Raw genomic sequence first — 15746 nt, 5'->3', positions numbered from 1 at the left:
AATGCGCACCAGAGACTGATCCAGGCTGTTTAGATTATTTTCAAATCTATTCAGATATCAGGACACCATAAATATGAGCGTGTGGACATATTGATGAGTCTTTGGATTTTGCAGAGAAACACTAGCTAGAAAGCGCTTGCTGTTTCTGTCCAAACAAAGAGCGAATCAGTTTCATTTGCCAGATGCTCCTGAGTACAGGCAGGGCTTTTTTTCTCAGAGAAAAGGTGGCGGAACTCAAACCTGGCCACGCCCTCATCAAACCCTAGGACCTCCCCTTTAGAGAACAGGAATGCAAGTAAAATTTGGGAGGGGCTATTTCCGGTGCGGGAGGGGCTATTTCCGGTGCGGCCGGCCCGGAAAAAGGTGCCGGAACGCGGTTCCGCCGCGTTCCGGCTGAAAAAAAGCCCTGAGTACAGGTAATCCTCGAGTTATGACTACCATTGAGCCCAAAGTTTCTGTTGCTAAACAAGACAGTCGTTGTGAGTTTTGCCACAGTTGTTAAGTGAATAATTGCAGTTGTTAAGTGAATCATGCAGACGTTAAGTGAATCTGGCTTCTCCCATTGACTTTGCTTCTCAGAAGTCAGTTGGGAAGGTTACAAATGGTGATCACATGACCCCAGGGAGAGTGCAACTGTCATAAACACAGTTGCTTACCACCCCGAATTTTGATCATGTGAGCATGGGGATGCTGCAAAGGTCATAAGTGTGAAAAACGGTCATAAGCCACCTTTTTTTCAGCGCCGTTGTAACTTCAAATGGTCATCAAATGAATGGTTGTTAAGTCGAGGACTACCTGTACATTGTTCATACCTAATCCACACCTAAAATTGCATACCTTTCTCCTATTTGTGCCAATAAAAAAAAATAAAAATAATTTAGGAGTATTTCCCCATGCTGTTGCGCTTACCATGGTGTCAAATCACCAAACTTTTAATGACAGGTTGATCACTATTCTGCATTTGAAATCTATTTTCTCTCCACTCTAGCACTCTGCTCCAACATGATTCTGGAAGATGTAGCTAGAAGACATAGCAAGTGGAGAATGAGAGGAAAGGATTGGAGATGGTGGCATGATCTTTCCATTTCCGAAGTGGCATTGGCTGCTTTGAAACAGCACTTCCCTGTCCACAAACCTCATACCATTGAAATAGGAATGCATTAAAACTGCCACAATTACAAGCCCCCATTTATAATGTTATGTAATCCATGGAGGTTTTTCTGATGCAAGTACTTGTTTGAAAGACTTTAAGGAGGTGAAACTTTTCATGCAGGTACAAAGCAATAAATAGTAAGCAACAGTAAGCAATTTTCCCTCTTTCATTTCTTTCATTTACATGCATTAGGGTAGAAGAAGATTCCTGGCAGGATGAGTATTTTTCTCAAACTCTAACCCTAACCCTTTTTCTGCCGGTTTTCCCCTCTTTTCTCTGTTCTCCTGCTTATCTGGGTCCTGTGTTTAAGTGTTCTTTCTTTCTAGTTCAAAGAAAACACAGAAAAAGGATTCTTCTAATGGTTTGGGACCAGCCATGTCTTCCAGTATGGCAGTACCCATTGCACTTCTTTAAAAAAAAAATGCAGAGCGTGCCATCCCTCACCCTTGGTAGCCCATCATAGTTAAGGAGGCAGCCAACAAAAAGAGAAGATTGAAGCCTCTGGAGTGCTATCATCCATCTTCGGTGGAGCTTTCTTGACTTCTTGGATCAGATGTTCCAGAGTCCTACCATGACAGCAGACTTACAGTAATTAGTTCAATTCCCCCTCCTCCTCCTTCCCCCCCCCCATTCTCCTCTGCCAATAACAAAATTTTGGTACGCACAATGAAGGTATAACAACAACAGCATCTAACTTCAAGTCAAGGGAAAAATATGTTTGACCATCTGCACGGAGTGAATCAATACAGCCATCCCTGAGGCAAGTCACTCAGTAAAGAACTGGGTTCCCAAAAGTAATATGGTGAAAATATGAGCTTCTTAAATATGAGCTATTTCGTATGATAGAACTGAAATGATTTGCGTAAACATTTTGCTCCTTCTGTGCAAATAAAAAAGAAAAGGAAGAAAAAAAAGTGGCGGAACTGTGGGGTGCCTGATTTAGTATCGATGAGCACAGCCTTTTTTTTCTCTCTCTCTCTCTCTCCTTTTTGGCTTGGCTTTTGGTTTGTGATCCATAGGAGATGATTGATGTACTGCATTTCACATTGATTCTGGCTCGCTAAATTGTTCCAGCTGAAAAAGCAGCATTAAAAACTAACAATTTCCCCGAGTTGAAAAAATAACAGATGACTTTATATGTTGGGTGAGAAGCTGTCCTCTGTCGTTAATGTATTAGAAAAATCACCTTCCCGAGCATGCATGTGTGAGCATTGTTTGAATTTTTGAGCTAACGGTAGGAACATACCGAAAAGTAGGGAGAGATACTCAGTGTCTCCTTGCCAGGGACTAGAGAGTGGCTTCCTTGTACCTTTTTTTTTTAAAGCCAGGGAGTTTTGCCTCTTTGTGTAAGAGTTCAGCTTAGGAGTCAATATTCTGATATCAGATAATTATTTGGGGAAAGGGAGAGCCCTTGGAAAAGAAAGTGTTGGTGGATGACCAAGGTTTCAAACACTACTACTCAAAGCAAGCTGCCAACTAATCCCAATGCCACATAGGCATGTCATAGGAAGTGCCTTGTATCATTCTTACTGTAGGATACATCATGTAAGCATTTAATGGCATAGATCATTATATCGTTAAAAAGCTGAACTTATCTCTCACTCTATACCCCAAAAAAGACTAGTTTTCCCCTTAAATCATTTATCTTTAAAATAAGATACTTTTTTTTAGATGAACAGAGAATCTAGGAACGGAGGCAAAAAAAGAGAGACTCTTTTCTGTTTACGTTATCAGAAAGTCAGATAAATTTCTGATATACTTGTGTGAGAGATAGACATTTCTAGCACAAATTAAGGCTATCAGAATCAGGACTGTGCCCAGTAGTGCCCTATCTGAATCCATCCCACTTCAATTTGATGACAAAATACTCATGCATATTATTTGAATAAGATTTTCGAAGCAACTGTGGATCTATTTGATAATGTTATCAGGTAACCCAAAGCACTTTGCTAATTGAAATATAGTGAATAACTTTATCAAAATGCTTTACTGAAACCAAGATAGACTGCAACTGTTTGTATTTCCAATATCTGTTAATCACTGGATTACAAGAAAGGTTCTTAGAGATTAACTAAAAATTTCTTAGAAAGTTGTAGATAGCTTTGGCACTATCATTTTTCATATAGAGATAAAATCTGTTTCAAAAAGCACATGTAAGCTCTTTAGCAGCCCTAAGATGCAGTTTACTAGACTTTAAAGACTGGATAGCTGTCATAGAACTCATCGGAACAGAGTTCCAGCACCTTTTTTTTTTTTACAGATTTTCCAAGTTTTAAAAGTAACTTTTGAAAATTTGATGTTTGGTCCACATGGACTTGAATCGCCCTGTCGAGCATAGCAAGTCGGTGGCAAAATCATTAAAACGGTGCATGCGGGCTGTTTGTGTGTCAAGTCCAATGCACACATACTTCGTCTGGCTCCTCAGCTTGGGGCACTACTCGGCTTGTGATTGGTCATGTGGTCATGCACTGAGTGCTTACTGCGGGCGACGACCATTAAGTTTCCTTACACAACTGACGTGTGTGGGTGTGTGTACAGTGATTGACTACGTGCGAAAGGTAAATAAAAGATTAACAAGATGTGAGTTCCGGCACCTTTTTTCTTACAAAAGAAGCACTGAGTATAACATTGGAGGAAGTAAATTGATGTATAATAAAGTATACCTGAGAATGAAAATCTAGCTTCAGCAAGAATTAGTAAAGCAAGTTTTAACAGAAATATATTTAACAAAATATCTGAAGGCAACAGTCAGATTCTAATACCTACTAGCTACAACCTATCAGGAGGGAAAAAAAGTATTGTATATCTTGGGAAATGATAAAAAAGAAAGTTCCAGATTTAGCAATTCAGTCAAAAAGCAGGCAGAGAAAAACAAAACAAAAGAGGGATAAAATAACCTCTCTCCATGCCCTACCAAATCCTGTAGCCAGTAAGCTATAAGATTCTAAGGAGTTGGGCTCACTTTCAGCCTTTCAACATGTAGATGTTCTACTGAAGCAAAGATCTTATTTAATCATTTTTGAGGTTGGTCATAATTAATTAAAGAGTTGAATAATTTTCTCACCATTGTAAGAGTTTATTTCTTCCAGTTTCAAATATTATAAAATTTCTTTTAGTTATTCTTAGCATTTTTCTCCTGCCTCTATTCATATTAAGCTTTAGCTAGCCAAAGTACACATTTGAATAGAACTTTGTCTTTCCATAAATTCAATAATAAGTATATAATGATTATTTTCCCTCAAACTTCCCATCAATTTATCTTCCTCAACCAACTTTTCTTAATATTTAGAACCAATAGAAACAATCATGTCCAATCCTGGAATTGACATGTTATATTTTCTTCAAATTCTGACAAAGGAAATTGCTAGCAAGATATGTCAGGTATTTGATGCATGGCATAGCTTTTTCCCAAAAGACATCACAATCGTCCCCCAAATTCTTGCTTTCTTTACATCTTTAACCTCACCTGCTACCACAAATGAAACATTTGGACCCGAGTCTTCTGCATGTGTTTTGCCACGGAACTGGAATCCTTTCCTGAAAGACAGCAGGAAACTTTACAATTTGATCTGAGTGACGGTTTGACCCTGTAGTTTGAAATTCTAACCACTTTACCACATCCACATCTGGGCATCAAACTCAAATTGAACCCAAACAAATAAGGACTGACTTTCCTTTCCTCCTGCACAAAACAGAAGCTGAGCCATTATTTGAACATTTATGTTTGAACTTAGGCCAGAACCTAACCTAAATAAAAGTCAGATGACAAGTTCAGAAAATGTGCCCCATGTATTAAAAGTCAGGGAAACACTGATTTATGGTATGATAAACCTTGTCACTGCAAAGATCAGAGAAGAAATGTTATCCCCCTGGGCTCGTAAAAGCTGTATTACAATAATCAGAAGCCTGGAGATAATTTGTGCTCTTCTAGAGCTTAAGGGGGTTATCTGTGTTTACTATGTATGTAACCTAATAAATAAAGATGGAAATTCTCAGAGCAATATAAAACAGTTCTGAGCAGAAAGTTTACAAGGGAAATTTTAGCATCTATGATTGCATTATATGTCTAACTTTATTTCTTTGGTGGTTTATCACTGCATAGATTCATGGGAGAGAAAAAAACCTCATGTAGTAACTTTTTTTCCCCTCACAGCTGTACTATGAGGTCATCTATTCCATCACACTGTCAGTGCAAGATTGTTCCCAACAGAGTAATTTGGACTCTGCTGTCTAATCCACTTGCCTTGGGAGGCTGTTCCACAATCTGACATATAACTTACAATATGTTTCACTCAGTTTCAAGAACGAAGATGCATTTCTGGTAAAAACAAAAAACAAAAAAAAAACCCAAAGCCCTTGACCTTTGGTAAAATACTTTAAAAATAAAGTATGTCTTAGTGCAAAGAAGGAATTCTACTGTATACTTTGAAAGCCATACTACTGTAATTAATAGTTATCTTACAGTATTTATAATTATATTTTAATTAAGTCATATTGGCCCAAACAAGGCAATGAAAGGTAACCCTAAAAAATACCATTTCCAGACAATGGCTCATTTCTAACCCAAAACCTTGCAAAATGGAATTAAATTCACTCAAATGAATTTCTGTTCTGTATTGTCTCCTGTTTGTATTTCATAATACTCATTCCATTTTGTCCTTTAATTTTCTCAAAAACACCCTACTGTCCCCATATCTATCTATTTTTCTGTTGTGAACCCAAGAGAAGCTGTTTTGAATCTAGCTAGCTACTTGATTGAAAGATGTCTATAGAGATTCTCTGTCGTCCAGGTCATGGTTGTCCCAGAGGTGGTTTTTTTTTTTCAAAAGGCAACTGGACTCTCTTTGTTTTTCTTTGAAGATGTTTAATTTCTCATCCAAAAGGCTTCTTCAGTTCTTAATTGAAAGATGAACAATATGATCATTTTGCATGGAAAAAGATGTACCGTGGTCTTGAGAAGCCATGAAGAAACCTGAAACAAGGAATCTTCTGGGAAGAGAAGATCCTGCTTGTTTTCCAAGCTCAATAATAGACAAACAAACTCTTTATACACATATGCTCACAAACACACATGCACAGACTCATATATCTTTGGAAACTACTATAGTTAGATAACTGATTTTGTGAACTGGACAATTCCTTTCTTTAGGAAGAAGTTGGTGGAGTTGTGATTGTTAGAATGCAACAGTAGATCTTACAATATGGTCATACATCAAAAGGTCTTCCTGCACTACTGAGCTGAAGCACTATCATCTCTCCTTGAGTCAGTAGAAAACTACTTTGACAAGAGATGCATTGTCCTTGTTGCCAGTCCTTTGCCTCTATTACCTGTCTGAAGTTTCTGCATTTATCTGATATCCCTCCAAATTATAGGTGGCCATGCAGATTTTCACAGTGGCAATATAAGCAGAAAATAAATTCTGTGACATATGTGGAATGGAGGCAAAAATTCAGGTCTTTTACAATATGTTTCTGAAAACAAAAACTAGGTTTTCAAAAGGCAAAAACCTGGAGGCTTTTAGTGTAACAATAAGCTGGTTTTGAAAGAAATAGAAATAACAAAATCCAGGGTCAATCATTTGTTAAATATCAGATCTGAAGTGCAAAGTTCCAGCAACCACTAGCTGGCAAATGTTTCAGTCTCTCTTTGCAGTCATCTAGTGGTCATCCAGATTTTACCAGTCCAGATCTGGTAGCCAAGTTGGGTAACTGTTGGCATTCAAAATCATTGACCCTGGCATTGACTTGTAGTCTAGATCCTTCTTTCAAAAAAATGTTTCTGCCAATATTAGACGGCTAGAACTAAATGCAGCTGTTTCATTGTTCATAAAGCCCTCGAACTCTACAGGAGAATTACAAACAATTAAAATAAAGGTTGCATTTCATACTACCCTGTACTGATTATCTACTGCTGCCTATTTTCAATGCTTCCCATATCCAGTTATCCTGCCTAGATTAGTGGACTTCACTGTTTAAAGCAAAGCCTATAATAAGGGAGCATCTTAGAGAGCTCATCTTCAGATCTTACCCTTCTCTTCCATTTAACTGTCACATCAGAATTCTGAGAGGCAATTTCACTGGATTCATAACATCCTCAGTCACAAACACTGAAGTCATGTAGGCAGCTGTGGATCACACTTACCATCAGACAGCCAGAGTTACAGTGAGAATTTCATGTAAGCCACCTCTGAATTGGTTCTGTCCACATAATCATAGGCCTGAAGTGTTATAGCAACAGTGCGAGATGACTTTCCAAATGAACTAATGTAATGTTTAATGAGTTCCTAAAGATCATTACAAAATATGATATTAAGTACTTTAAAGTGACAAATGCTGCAACAGTATAGACTCAAGGAATCCTTTCTTAGTCCAGTCTCTTTTTTAGTTCAATTAACACTATATTTCCGCAACTGGAAATATATCATTCCACTCTGAGGTATCTCTGATAGAAAGCAATTGACAATCCCAGAATCACTGTTCTGTTGCTTTTGGCAAAGCAACAGTTGCAGCAAATAGTCTTGAGGAAGCCTAGGGAGATATCAGATACTTTACATTCTGCTGGTCATTTTCTATTATAGTTCCTGTAAACTCCAGCAGATTGTCTTGAGGGAAATAATTCTATGGCACACTTGGAGGAATGAGTCCAATACTATAGAGCTGGCTGGGCTCCAAATGCCTGCTTCACACATGGTTACACAGCTTGTGTGCTTAGAAATGAACTGATCCTAGCTATTCTGCTGGTCTTCTCAGGTTACAGTCACAGACAGGTTTAGAGGGACAATGTGTAACTGCTAGATCTGGTCAGACTGATGCCAGTCCATCAGCCCTTGATGTGTTCATGGACTCTGAAAACAGAAAGCACCTTTTCCCCAAAGCTTCCAATCCCCCCCCATGTTATAGTACATTATACATTTTTTAAAATGTTTTTAAAGCCAACTCAAACATCTGTCATTTTCCTGTCCATGTAGGGCTCTAATCTGTGTTGGATAATCCTAAGTATTATCTTGCTAACTGTTTAAAATTAAAGATATTGTATAATAATTTGCACACTCAGTTAAATGTGCCTTGGTTCAAATATGTAGATTGGCTTCTTCCAATCTGTTAGATACTGAAATTATCCAGATGCGCTAATACAGCTTGGTTAATTCCATCAATTCTGTAGGCTTCTAACATGGTAATGACCAGAGTCCTGATCTAACCATCATGTATTCTAGAGGTTCGTGTAAATGGGCAATATTTATACAGTAGAGATACTGACATTTTAGTGTGCAAAATTGCAGTATATTTATTACATCTTTGTTTGCTCTTCTTTGAATCAGTTCTTTGAATCAGTTACTACTTCACAAAGTCCCAATGCCAGGATTAAGAGAGAAGAAGATTGTCACTTCGTCTACCTCTGCTTTTTTGATTGGCAAAACTAATCCCTTTCACCTTGGATTGCAGAATTATTATGAAATATTACTGAAATATGAATGAAATTAAATGCATTATTCTGAGCTTGTGCCAGAGTAATATTAATATTAATATTTTAGAAGCCAATTGCTAGGGACTTAAGTATATTCTATGAGCATCAAGAGAAATGAAAAAGACAGTTAATGGGTTTTAGCTGTGCTGCACATATTGTTCCTATGTTGTCTGAGCCAAAATTTGACTTGCTGCCAACACATACAGTATACAAGTAATAGTCAACAAGATTTACAGTTACTTTTGCACTAACACAGCAAGAGGGGAAAAGTTAAATGAGTTGTGTCATTAGCAGTTCAGCACTAGCGACATCCATGGGTGAAATGCAGTGACCTGTCAGCGAATAAAGAGAGATGATGCAATTTTCTTGAATCCAAATGCTATTTTTGTAAAAAAAAAAAAAAAAAAAAAAAAAAAGCTAAATAGCAATAAAAATTTTGCATGCTTCCTTGATTAAACTATGTAACAATCTTCATGAGGCCATCTTTAAGTCTTGGAGACAAAATATTGAACTTCAGAAAGATTTGTTCTTTGGAGTTCTGACTGATAGCCTTCATATTAGGATTCACTAGGGCAAATATCATTTTTCCTGCCTTTCCAGCCATTACATTACATTAACTTGAACCAGTGCTTCTGGGTCTTGCTTTAATCCCAATACATCACCCAGAGCCATTATTGTGAGATAGGTACCCATACAAATTATTTAAAAATAAAATGTTGCCAATTTAGTTTAAATCATATAGCCCCATTATTATTTAAAGTATTGTTTCATTCAGCCTGTTCTGAATCCCTCACAACTCAAAGTATAAAGTTCCTGTATAAAGAAATTCAGAAATCAGCCTTCTCCAACTTGGTTCCCCCCCCCCAAAAAAAACCAACCATGTATGCTGTAATGCCTGGGATTTCTGAGGATATACACCAAAATAGCTTGAGGGAATCAGATTAGAGAAGGCAGACCTAGGTGCATGGTTATAAATTATGTCAGATAGATTAAATCTTTTTTTCATACGATCATGTCGGGTCCTGCCTCTAGATCACATCTCGCAATTGTATTGTTCCAGTTGTGTCCTGGTGCCCATCACATTGAGGTGTAAGATCACAGAAGGATCATGTACAGACAAGCTCATGATAAGAAGGCATAATATATGTTGACTTGAGAATCTTGAAAAATAAGGTAATAGAGAAGCAGTTTTTCCAAGAGAACTTGTAGTTTTCTGAAAGAAATTCTTAGTTTATTAGCAACATCTCCCATAGAGACATCTCCCATCTCCCAACTTATTTTTCTAAGGTGCACCTAAAAAGACTTGATTTCTGTTTTCTTTAGCATAAACATTTGCAAATTTGGTTTCTAGAAAATATATGAAAATCACAATGCCCTAAGGTGTTCTAAAAGGAAAGATTTAAAAAGCTGAAATACCCTATTATTCACCATATTGCTTTCCTTATCTCTTATGACAAAAGCAACATCTGTACCTCTTCAGATGTTGCTGAACTACCATCTCCAGCATCACTCTCCATTCAGAATGGTGTCTAGTATAAGCATTTAGTCCCAAACCCTAGGAAGGCACTAAATAAAAAAGAGACACAGTAAAGGTTGGCCAAGGGGAAAACATATTTCAAGTTCAATTTGTTTTTGCAGATTCAAGGATGAAGTTAGCAGTGTAATTGGGAAGCAGGCAAAGGCCCCAACCATCTTGGTAATGTTTGATTTTGCAGGAGGCCGGCAAGGGGTTTTGAAATGTCAAAAGCCTGGCTACTACACACAATTAAAGCCCCACACTTTTTTAATGTATGTTACATGCTTGGCACACATAAAAAGGGGACAGGATTGCATGTGTTTTGGAGTATGTGCGGTTTACCTTCATTATCACATAAAGCCTCAAGTATGCATCACAGCACGCATCATTGTTTTATGGATCTTAAGCCATGGATTTCAGCCCATGGCATCTTATCCAAAGTAGGTCCTCTTGGTTCATGAATGAATGAATAAAACCAGAGACTTCAGAGAAAGGAAGAAGACAGGACTCTCTTATCTACTGAGGGAGGCACATTTCCAGCAAAAGGGGGGGGGGAGAAAATGATTTTCTTAGTGGGAAAAGAATATAAGTGGATGGTTTGGTTCTTGTAAGATTCTTTTCTTTTGCACTTAGCCATCTTATTTTATTTTGCTTTTGGAGATTTTTATTAAGGGGAAAAAAACACAGATTAGAATACATAGTGCTAAAAAAGCTATTCTGGAAGTCAGACATACACTTCCTCCAAATTAGGGGCATCAGGTGAGGAGGGGGTTAAAAAGTCAAGATGATGACTATGACCATGCAATCAAAGCTCCACCTCGTTTTATTTGCATCACATCCTTTAAGTCAACTGTCTCCAACCTTTTCGGCTTTGTGGACCAGTGATGGCAGTGACAGTGGCAGTGGGTGGGGGAAAGAGAGAGGATGCTCGCAGAAAGGGAGCTTTGTAAGCAAGGGTGTGGGCCTTCCCACCACTCACACAAGTACAGCTGCATCCACGAGTGCCCTTGCCCGCCACTTGCATGGCCCGGTACCGGGCTGCAACCTAGAGGTTGGGGACCCCTGCTTTAAGTGTTTCCACCATCTCCCTAAAACCTTCTTGTGCAAAGCTAGTCCTTACCACAAAATTGCCATTGCAATTTTGGAATGCAAAACTGGAACTGCAGCACAATCCAGATGGAAACAGATTCATAACTATGGGCTCCTCAAGCTTTACTCTATTGATCTCTGATGTAAAGGAATCAAGAAAGCAGGCTATGATTTAAAAGTCTTTAAAACTCACCATTGAGTGATTTTTCTTAGAACATTAGACCTTGGTTTTTTTAATGCTTCTATTAAGATATGCAATATGGAAGAACAGCATTACGGAATGAAACTTATGAGTTGTCTTCCTCCTTTCTCCATTCTTGCAGGATTCTTCACTACTGATGTAAACAATCCTTATAAACCTAACATTTATTCTGAACCAGTATCATTCTGGCTAATGTCTGCAGAAGCATTGATGTATTTAAGATACAGGAAAATGGAGGGAGAAATCCACAATAAAAAAAAGTATAGTTAGTTAACTTGTTTGGATTAACCTGGGTTCAGCATGTTCAGAATTAAGTTTTTGGTCACTTTTAAACAAGAAGTTTTCTGTCCTTTTCTCTGGGGTGTAAAAAAGGGAGAAGCCAAAGCCCACTGCAGCTGGCTCATGAAATGCTAAATGATTATTTATTTTACATCTAAAATGGAACTTAACATGCTAAATAACAATATTTTAAAGGAAAAAGAAACTGGTCTATAATGATGTGAATCATATCTCCACTTAATATGTCTAATGAAAATGATCAGACATTCCACTTAGTTATTCAAGGGTAAATATTAATATTTAATTAGAAAGTTGTCAAGGTATTATTTTCATAGCCCTAATAAGTGCTATAAAAGTCAAAGTAAAAATTATGCGAGTTCCAGAACATGTCTTATCTAAATCTATATGAACTGGAAATATTTGGCAAGGGATTTAAATAATACAAAACAGGAATGAAACCTGTCCTGGATTTAACCTCAGAGAAATTCTCCCTTATTAAGTGCACATTTACTATTTTCCCTTAACTGCAAATATTCTAAGTTTGTATTATAGTACACTAGCTTCCAATTAACTTGGAACTATAGCCACTTACTAACTAGTATGGAAATGCAAGCTATGTTAGACACTAAAGTGAAAAACAACAATGTAAAATAATATTGGCCATTTAAGATTCAGGTTAATGAAAAGATAATAATAATAATAATAATAATAATAATAATAATAATAATAATAATAATAATAATAATAATAATAATAGTAATAGTAATAATAATAATAAAGTTGGGAGGGACCTTGGAGGTCATCTAGTGACCATTTCACCTGATGAAGACTTTTCAAACTTGTCATTCCGAAGGTCTCTAATAATTTTAAGAGGGTTAACAGGCAATTCCTCAAAGTGATTAGAAAGTGAGGTTTGCAAACTTAGTGTCCTTTAAAAGGCTGCACTACAGTTGCAAGTAAGGTATCTGATCCTGTTGTCTTCTGGCACTCAAATCCCAGAAAATTACTGTCCTGCAGTCTCCTTGTATAGAACAGTCATCTGAAGCACATGTGGGCAATCTCCCATTCTCTCCTTATCCGGAAAGACTCCAAGGAACCAGTTTACTGATGAGTTCCTTGGTCTTTGCCATAATTGCTTTTATGGAGCTATCTTCACCATATCTCCCTCAGAAATTCTCCAGATCAAAACATCTATCTGAGAGTGATTTAAGCAAGAAGGCTAACCTATCCCAGTAAACTCAGTATCTCTTTTGGAATTCCACTTTTTAAAGAAAGTATCCTATAAGGCAGTGTTTCTCAACCTCAGCAATTTTAGGTGTGCACTTCAATTCCCAGAATTCCCCAGCCAGCACTTTTTAAAATTGCCAAGGTTGAGAAACACTGCTAAAAAGCATTCCTGTATTTAGGAGTTCTAAAAGGAGATCCCTGAGGAAAGATTTCCAACTAAACACATGCTTTGTGTTTAGAAGGCTATGAGTTCAAACATGGCAGACATTTTAAATTACAACTTGGTGGACTTTTAGAGGGACCCTAGTGTCAGTGGTACATCCCTGATGTTGTAAAATGAATGACTTCATGCAGCTTTTCTGTTCAGTATCTTATCTTTAAATGCAGTATTACACAGATGAACTGCAAAAACAGCTCCACTTTCACATCAGGTCTGATAATCAAATTGATGTGGTTCTTTACATATTGCATTGAACATGCTTAGAGGATAGAAGTAAAATTGTATCTGCTGGCATTGTCCTTTGCTCCCATTTGACATTACCTGCCAATCAAGGCTGCACAAAGTTTTGGAAAAATTGCTTTGGAATATGTCGGAGCATGAACACTACTTCATTCTGTGACTCATTAAAGCCACCCACCTTAGGATGGCATGGTAGCATTGGAGAGACTTCAGGATATCCATGCATAGGCTGTAATGAATTGCAAACAGGGGTTGTATTTGTGCTTCTGCATATTTCAAAGCATGCCTTCCAAACTGAATCTAGAGTGTTGATCAGCCATCTTGTTAATATGTATTTTATATATGTGCAAACATATATTGTGCAGACTATCAGCAAGAGTTGAATGGACTCTAATCTTGCACACAGTATCTTTCATGCGTGATGATGAATGCTTAAAAGAAATAAGGAATGCAACCATCAAGTACTGTATACGCAAGTGAGATCATCACATGTAAATTGCTTCTTATCAAAGATTCTCATCACAGAAACAGAGAAGACTTGAAAAGGAAACCTAACAAAATCTGGATTCAATCATTACTTCATTCTGATAAAAAGGGCCACTTTGAGTAAGGCCAGTATTTGTCCTGACAAATGATTTATACCTACGGGTTCCTACAATTCCCATAAGCTCTTTTCACATATAAAATAAATACCTTCTGAAAAATATTTACACTGTTAACTCTTCACACTAACCCCTAGGAGCCTTCTGTCCATTTTCATACCCACTTAATTTATAGGACAGATTATGCAGTTCTTAATCATTTTCCACAATTCAGGAATTATCAACTCTAAGAGAATGATGTTCTTGGTGTCCTTTCTTTTTTGGTCCTCAGATTATGGTCAGCATCATTTTTCTCAGGCTTGGACTGAATTTCAGAATTTTAGAACCAGTTCTAGTGGTAGACCCATAGTCGGGGTCCACACATTTTAACAGTTAATTTTTCTCTGATTGTTTACACATTTAATGCCAACTGAATGTAGTTTTAGCCAAATGTCACACTAAACCACCAGTGAACAAACCAGATTAGGATTTACCACTTTATTCAAATCTGATCAATATGAAATCTCAACTCTTTTTGTATGTGCCATGTTCATATCCATGTAAAAATCTACGGCATTTTTCACGTGTGAGGCCACATTTCCAGACTGCAATTGTTTCCTAGCAGGCTTAGGAAAGAACAATGCAGAATAATCAATAAACATGATAGGAGGGTTTCTGTAATTTTCTTTCTTTCCTACCAAGCATCACCTGCTGGCAGGGGAATAACCATCCATTATGTGGGATTCTGCAAAAATAAACAACTTAGATTTAAAAAAAAAGCTTCTTCAGTGCAGGAACTATCCTGTGCAATTTTGACTCCCATAATTCTTAACAATATTTATATTTGGTGAAGAATTCTGGGAGCTGAAGTTCTCACATCTCAAGGCTGGCCAAAATGGAGCAAGATTTGTGAAGATCCAAAAGGCAATTATTCTGACTAGTCAGAAGTAAGTAAGCAGTTTATCCAGGTTTTCTAGATCCAAAATTGTCTGAGTGATAGAACATACTTTTGATGGATTAGCAATGGTAACTCTCCATACAGAAGAGTTAGCAATATTATTACTTTTAAGATTCTGTGACTATTTATGCATTTGTTATCATAAGACTTTATTAACATTCAGTGAAATTAAAAATGATTGTGATATCATATCAAAAAACAGAACTTATAAATGGGGAGTCAAATTTTCCATTATATTTTTTGGATTGTAATTTTTGCATGAAGTCTAAGAAAAGTGAATTTTATTATTTTTGCTTGTGAATGATGGATAGAGATGTATTTAAAATATATAATCATTTGCTCACTAGTGCTTTACAGGATCTTATAATATTAACCAAATATCACCATGGAGATATAGTGTGAATTCATTGCTATTATATTTATACAGAAATGGCTAGATGACCTTATAAGACAGTATAAATCACTAGTAAAGAAATTTCCTATGTCTATTCCATGGAAGTATTGGAAATATTCAGTATTTAGTCTGTTTCACCAAATTTCTGCAACAGGAATTTCTATAAACAGTTTGTTTTAAAACCTCATAAAAATCTGCATTGGTTTACACATGCAGCTTTCTCTGTTATATTTACTTGCCATCCATCATTTCCTAATATAAACATTTTATATGTTTTCTTTATTTCATACATGCTAAGATATAGCATCTCTTATTTATATTTTTGTATGCAGTTACCTTTAATATACAATTGTATAAGTGTCTGTGCAACTTTCCCAAATACGTTTTTAAGTATGCCAGTTGTAAGTTGAAAATTCACTGAG

General features: G+C 36.9%; 1 protein-coding gene across 1 annotated transcript in view; it reads right to left on the bottom strand.

Annotated features, from left to right (window-relative positions):
• Positions 1 to 9290, bottom strand: part of LOC107289093 (pulmonary surfactant-associated protein A-like) — a 10800-nt gene extending 1510 nt beyond the window's left edge. The window contains exons 1-3 of the mRNA XM_015817785.1: positions 9231 to 9290; positions 7316 to 7437; positions 4620 to 4690 (exon numbers count right to left, since the gene is read on the bottom strand). Coding sequence (XP_015673271.1) covers positions 4620 to 4690; positions 7316 to 7437; positions 9231 to 9290 — 253 coding nt within the window. The remainder of the gene's footprint in view (positions 1 to 4619; positions 4691 to 7315; positions 7438 to 9230) is intronic.
• Between the last annotated feature and the right edge of the window lie 6456 nt (positions 9291 to 15746).

This window comes from Protobothrops mucrosquamatus, unplaced genomic scaffold, assembly GCF_001527695.2.
Source record: "Protobothrops mucrosquamatus isolate PMUCROS unplaced genomic scaffold, P.Mucros_1.0 scaffold_131, whole genome shotgun sequence".
Classification (NCBI taxonomy): Eukaryota; Metazoa; Chordata; class Lepidosauria; order Squamata; family Viperidae; genus Protobothrops; species Protobothrops mucrosquamatus.
This window is presented reverse-complemented; position numbering and strand designations above follow the sequence as displayed.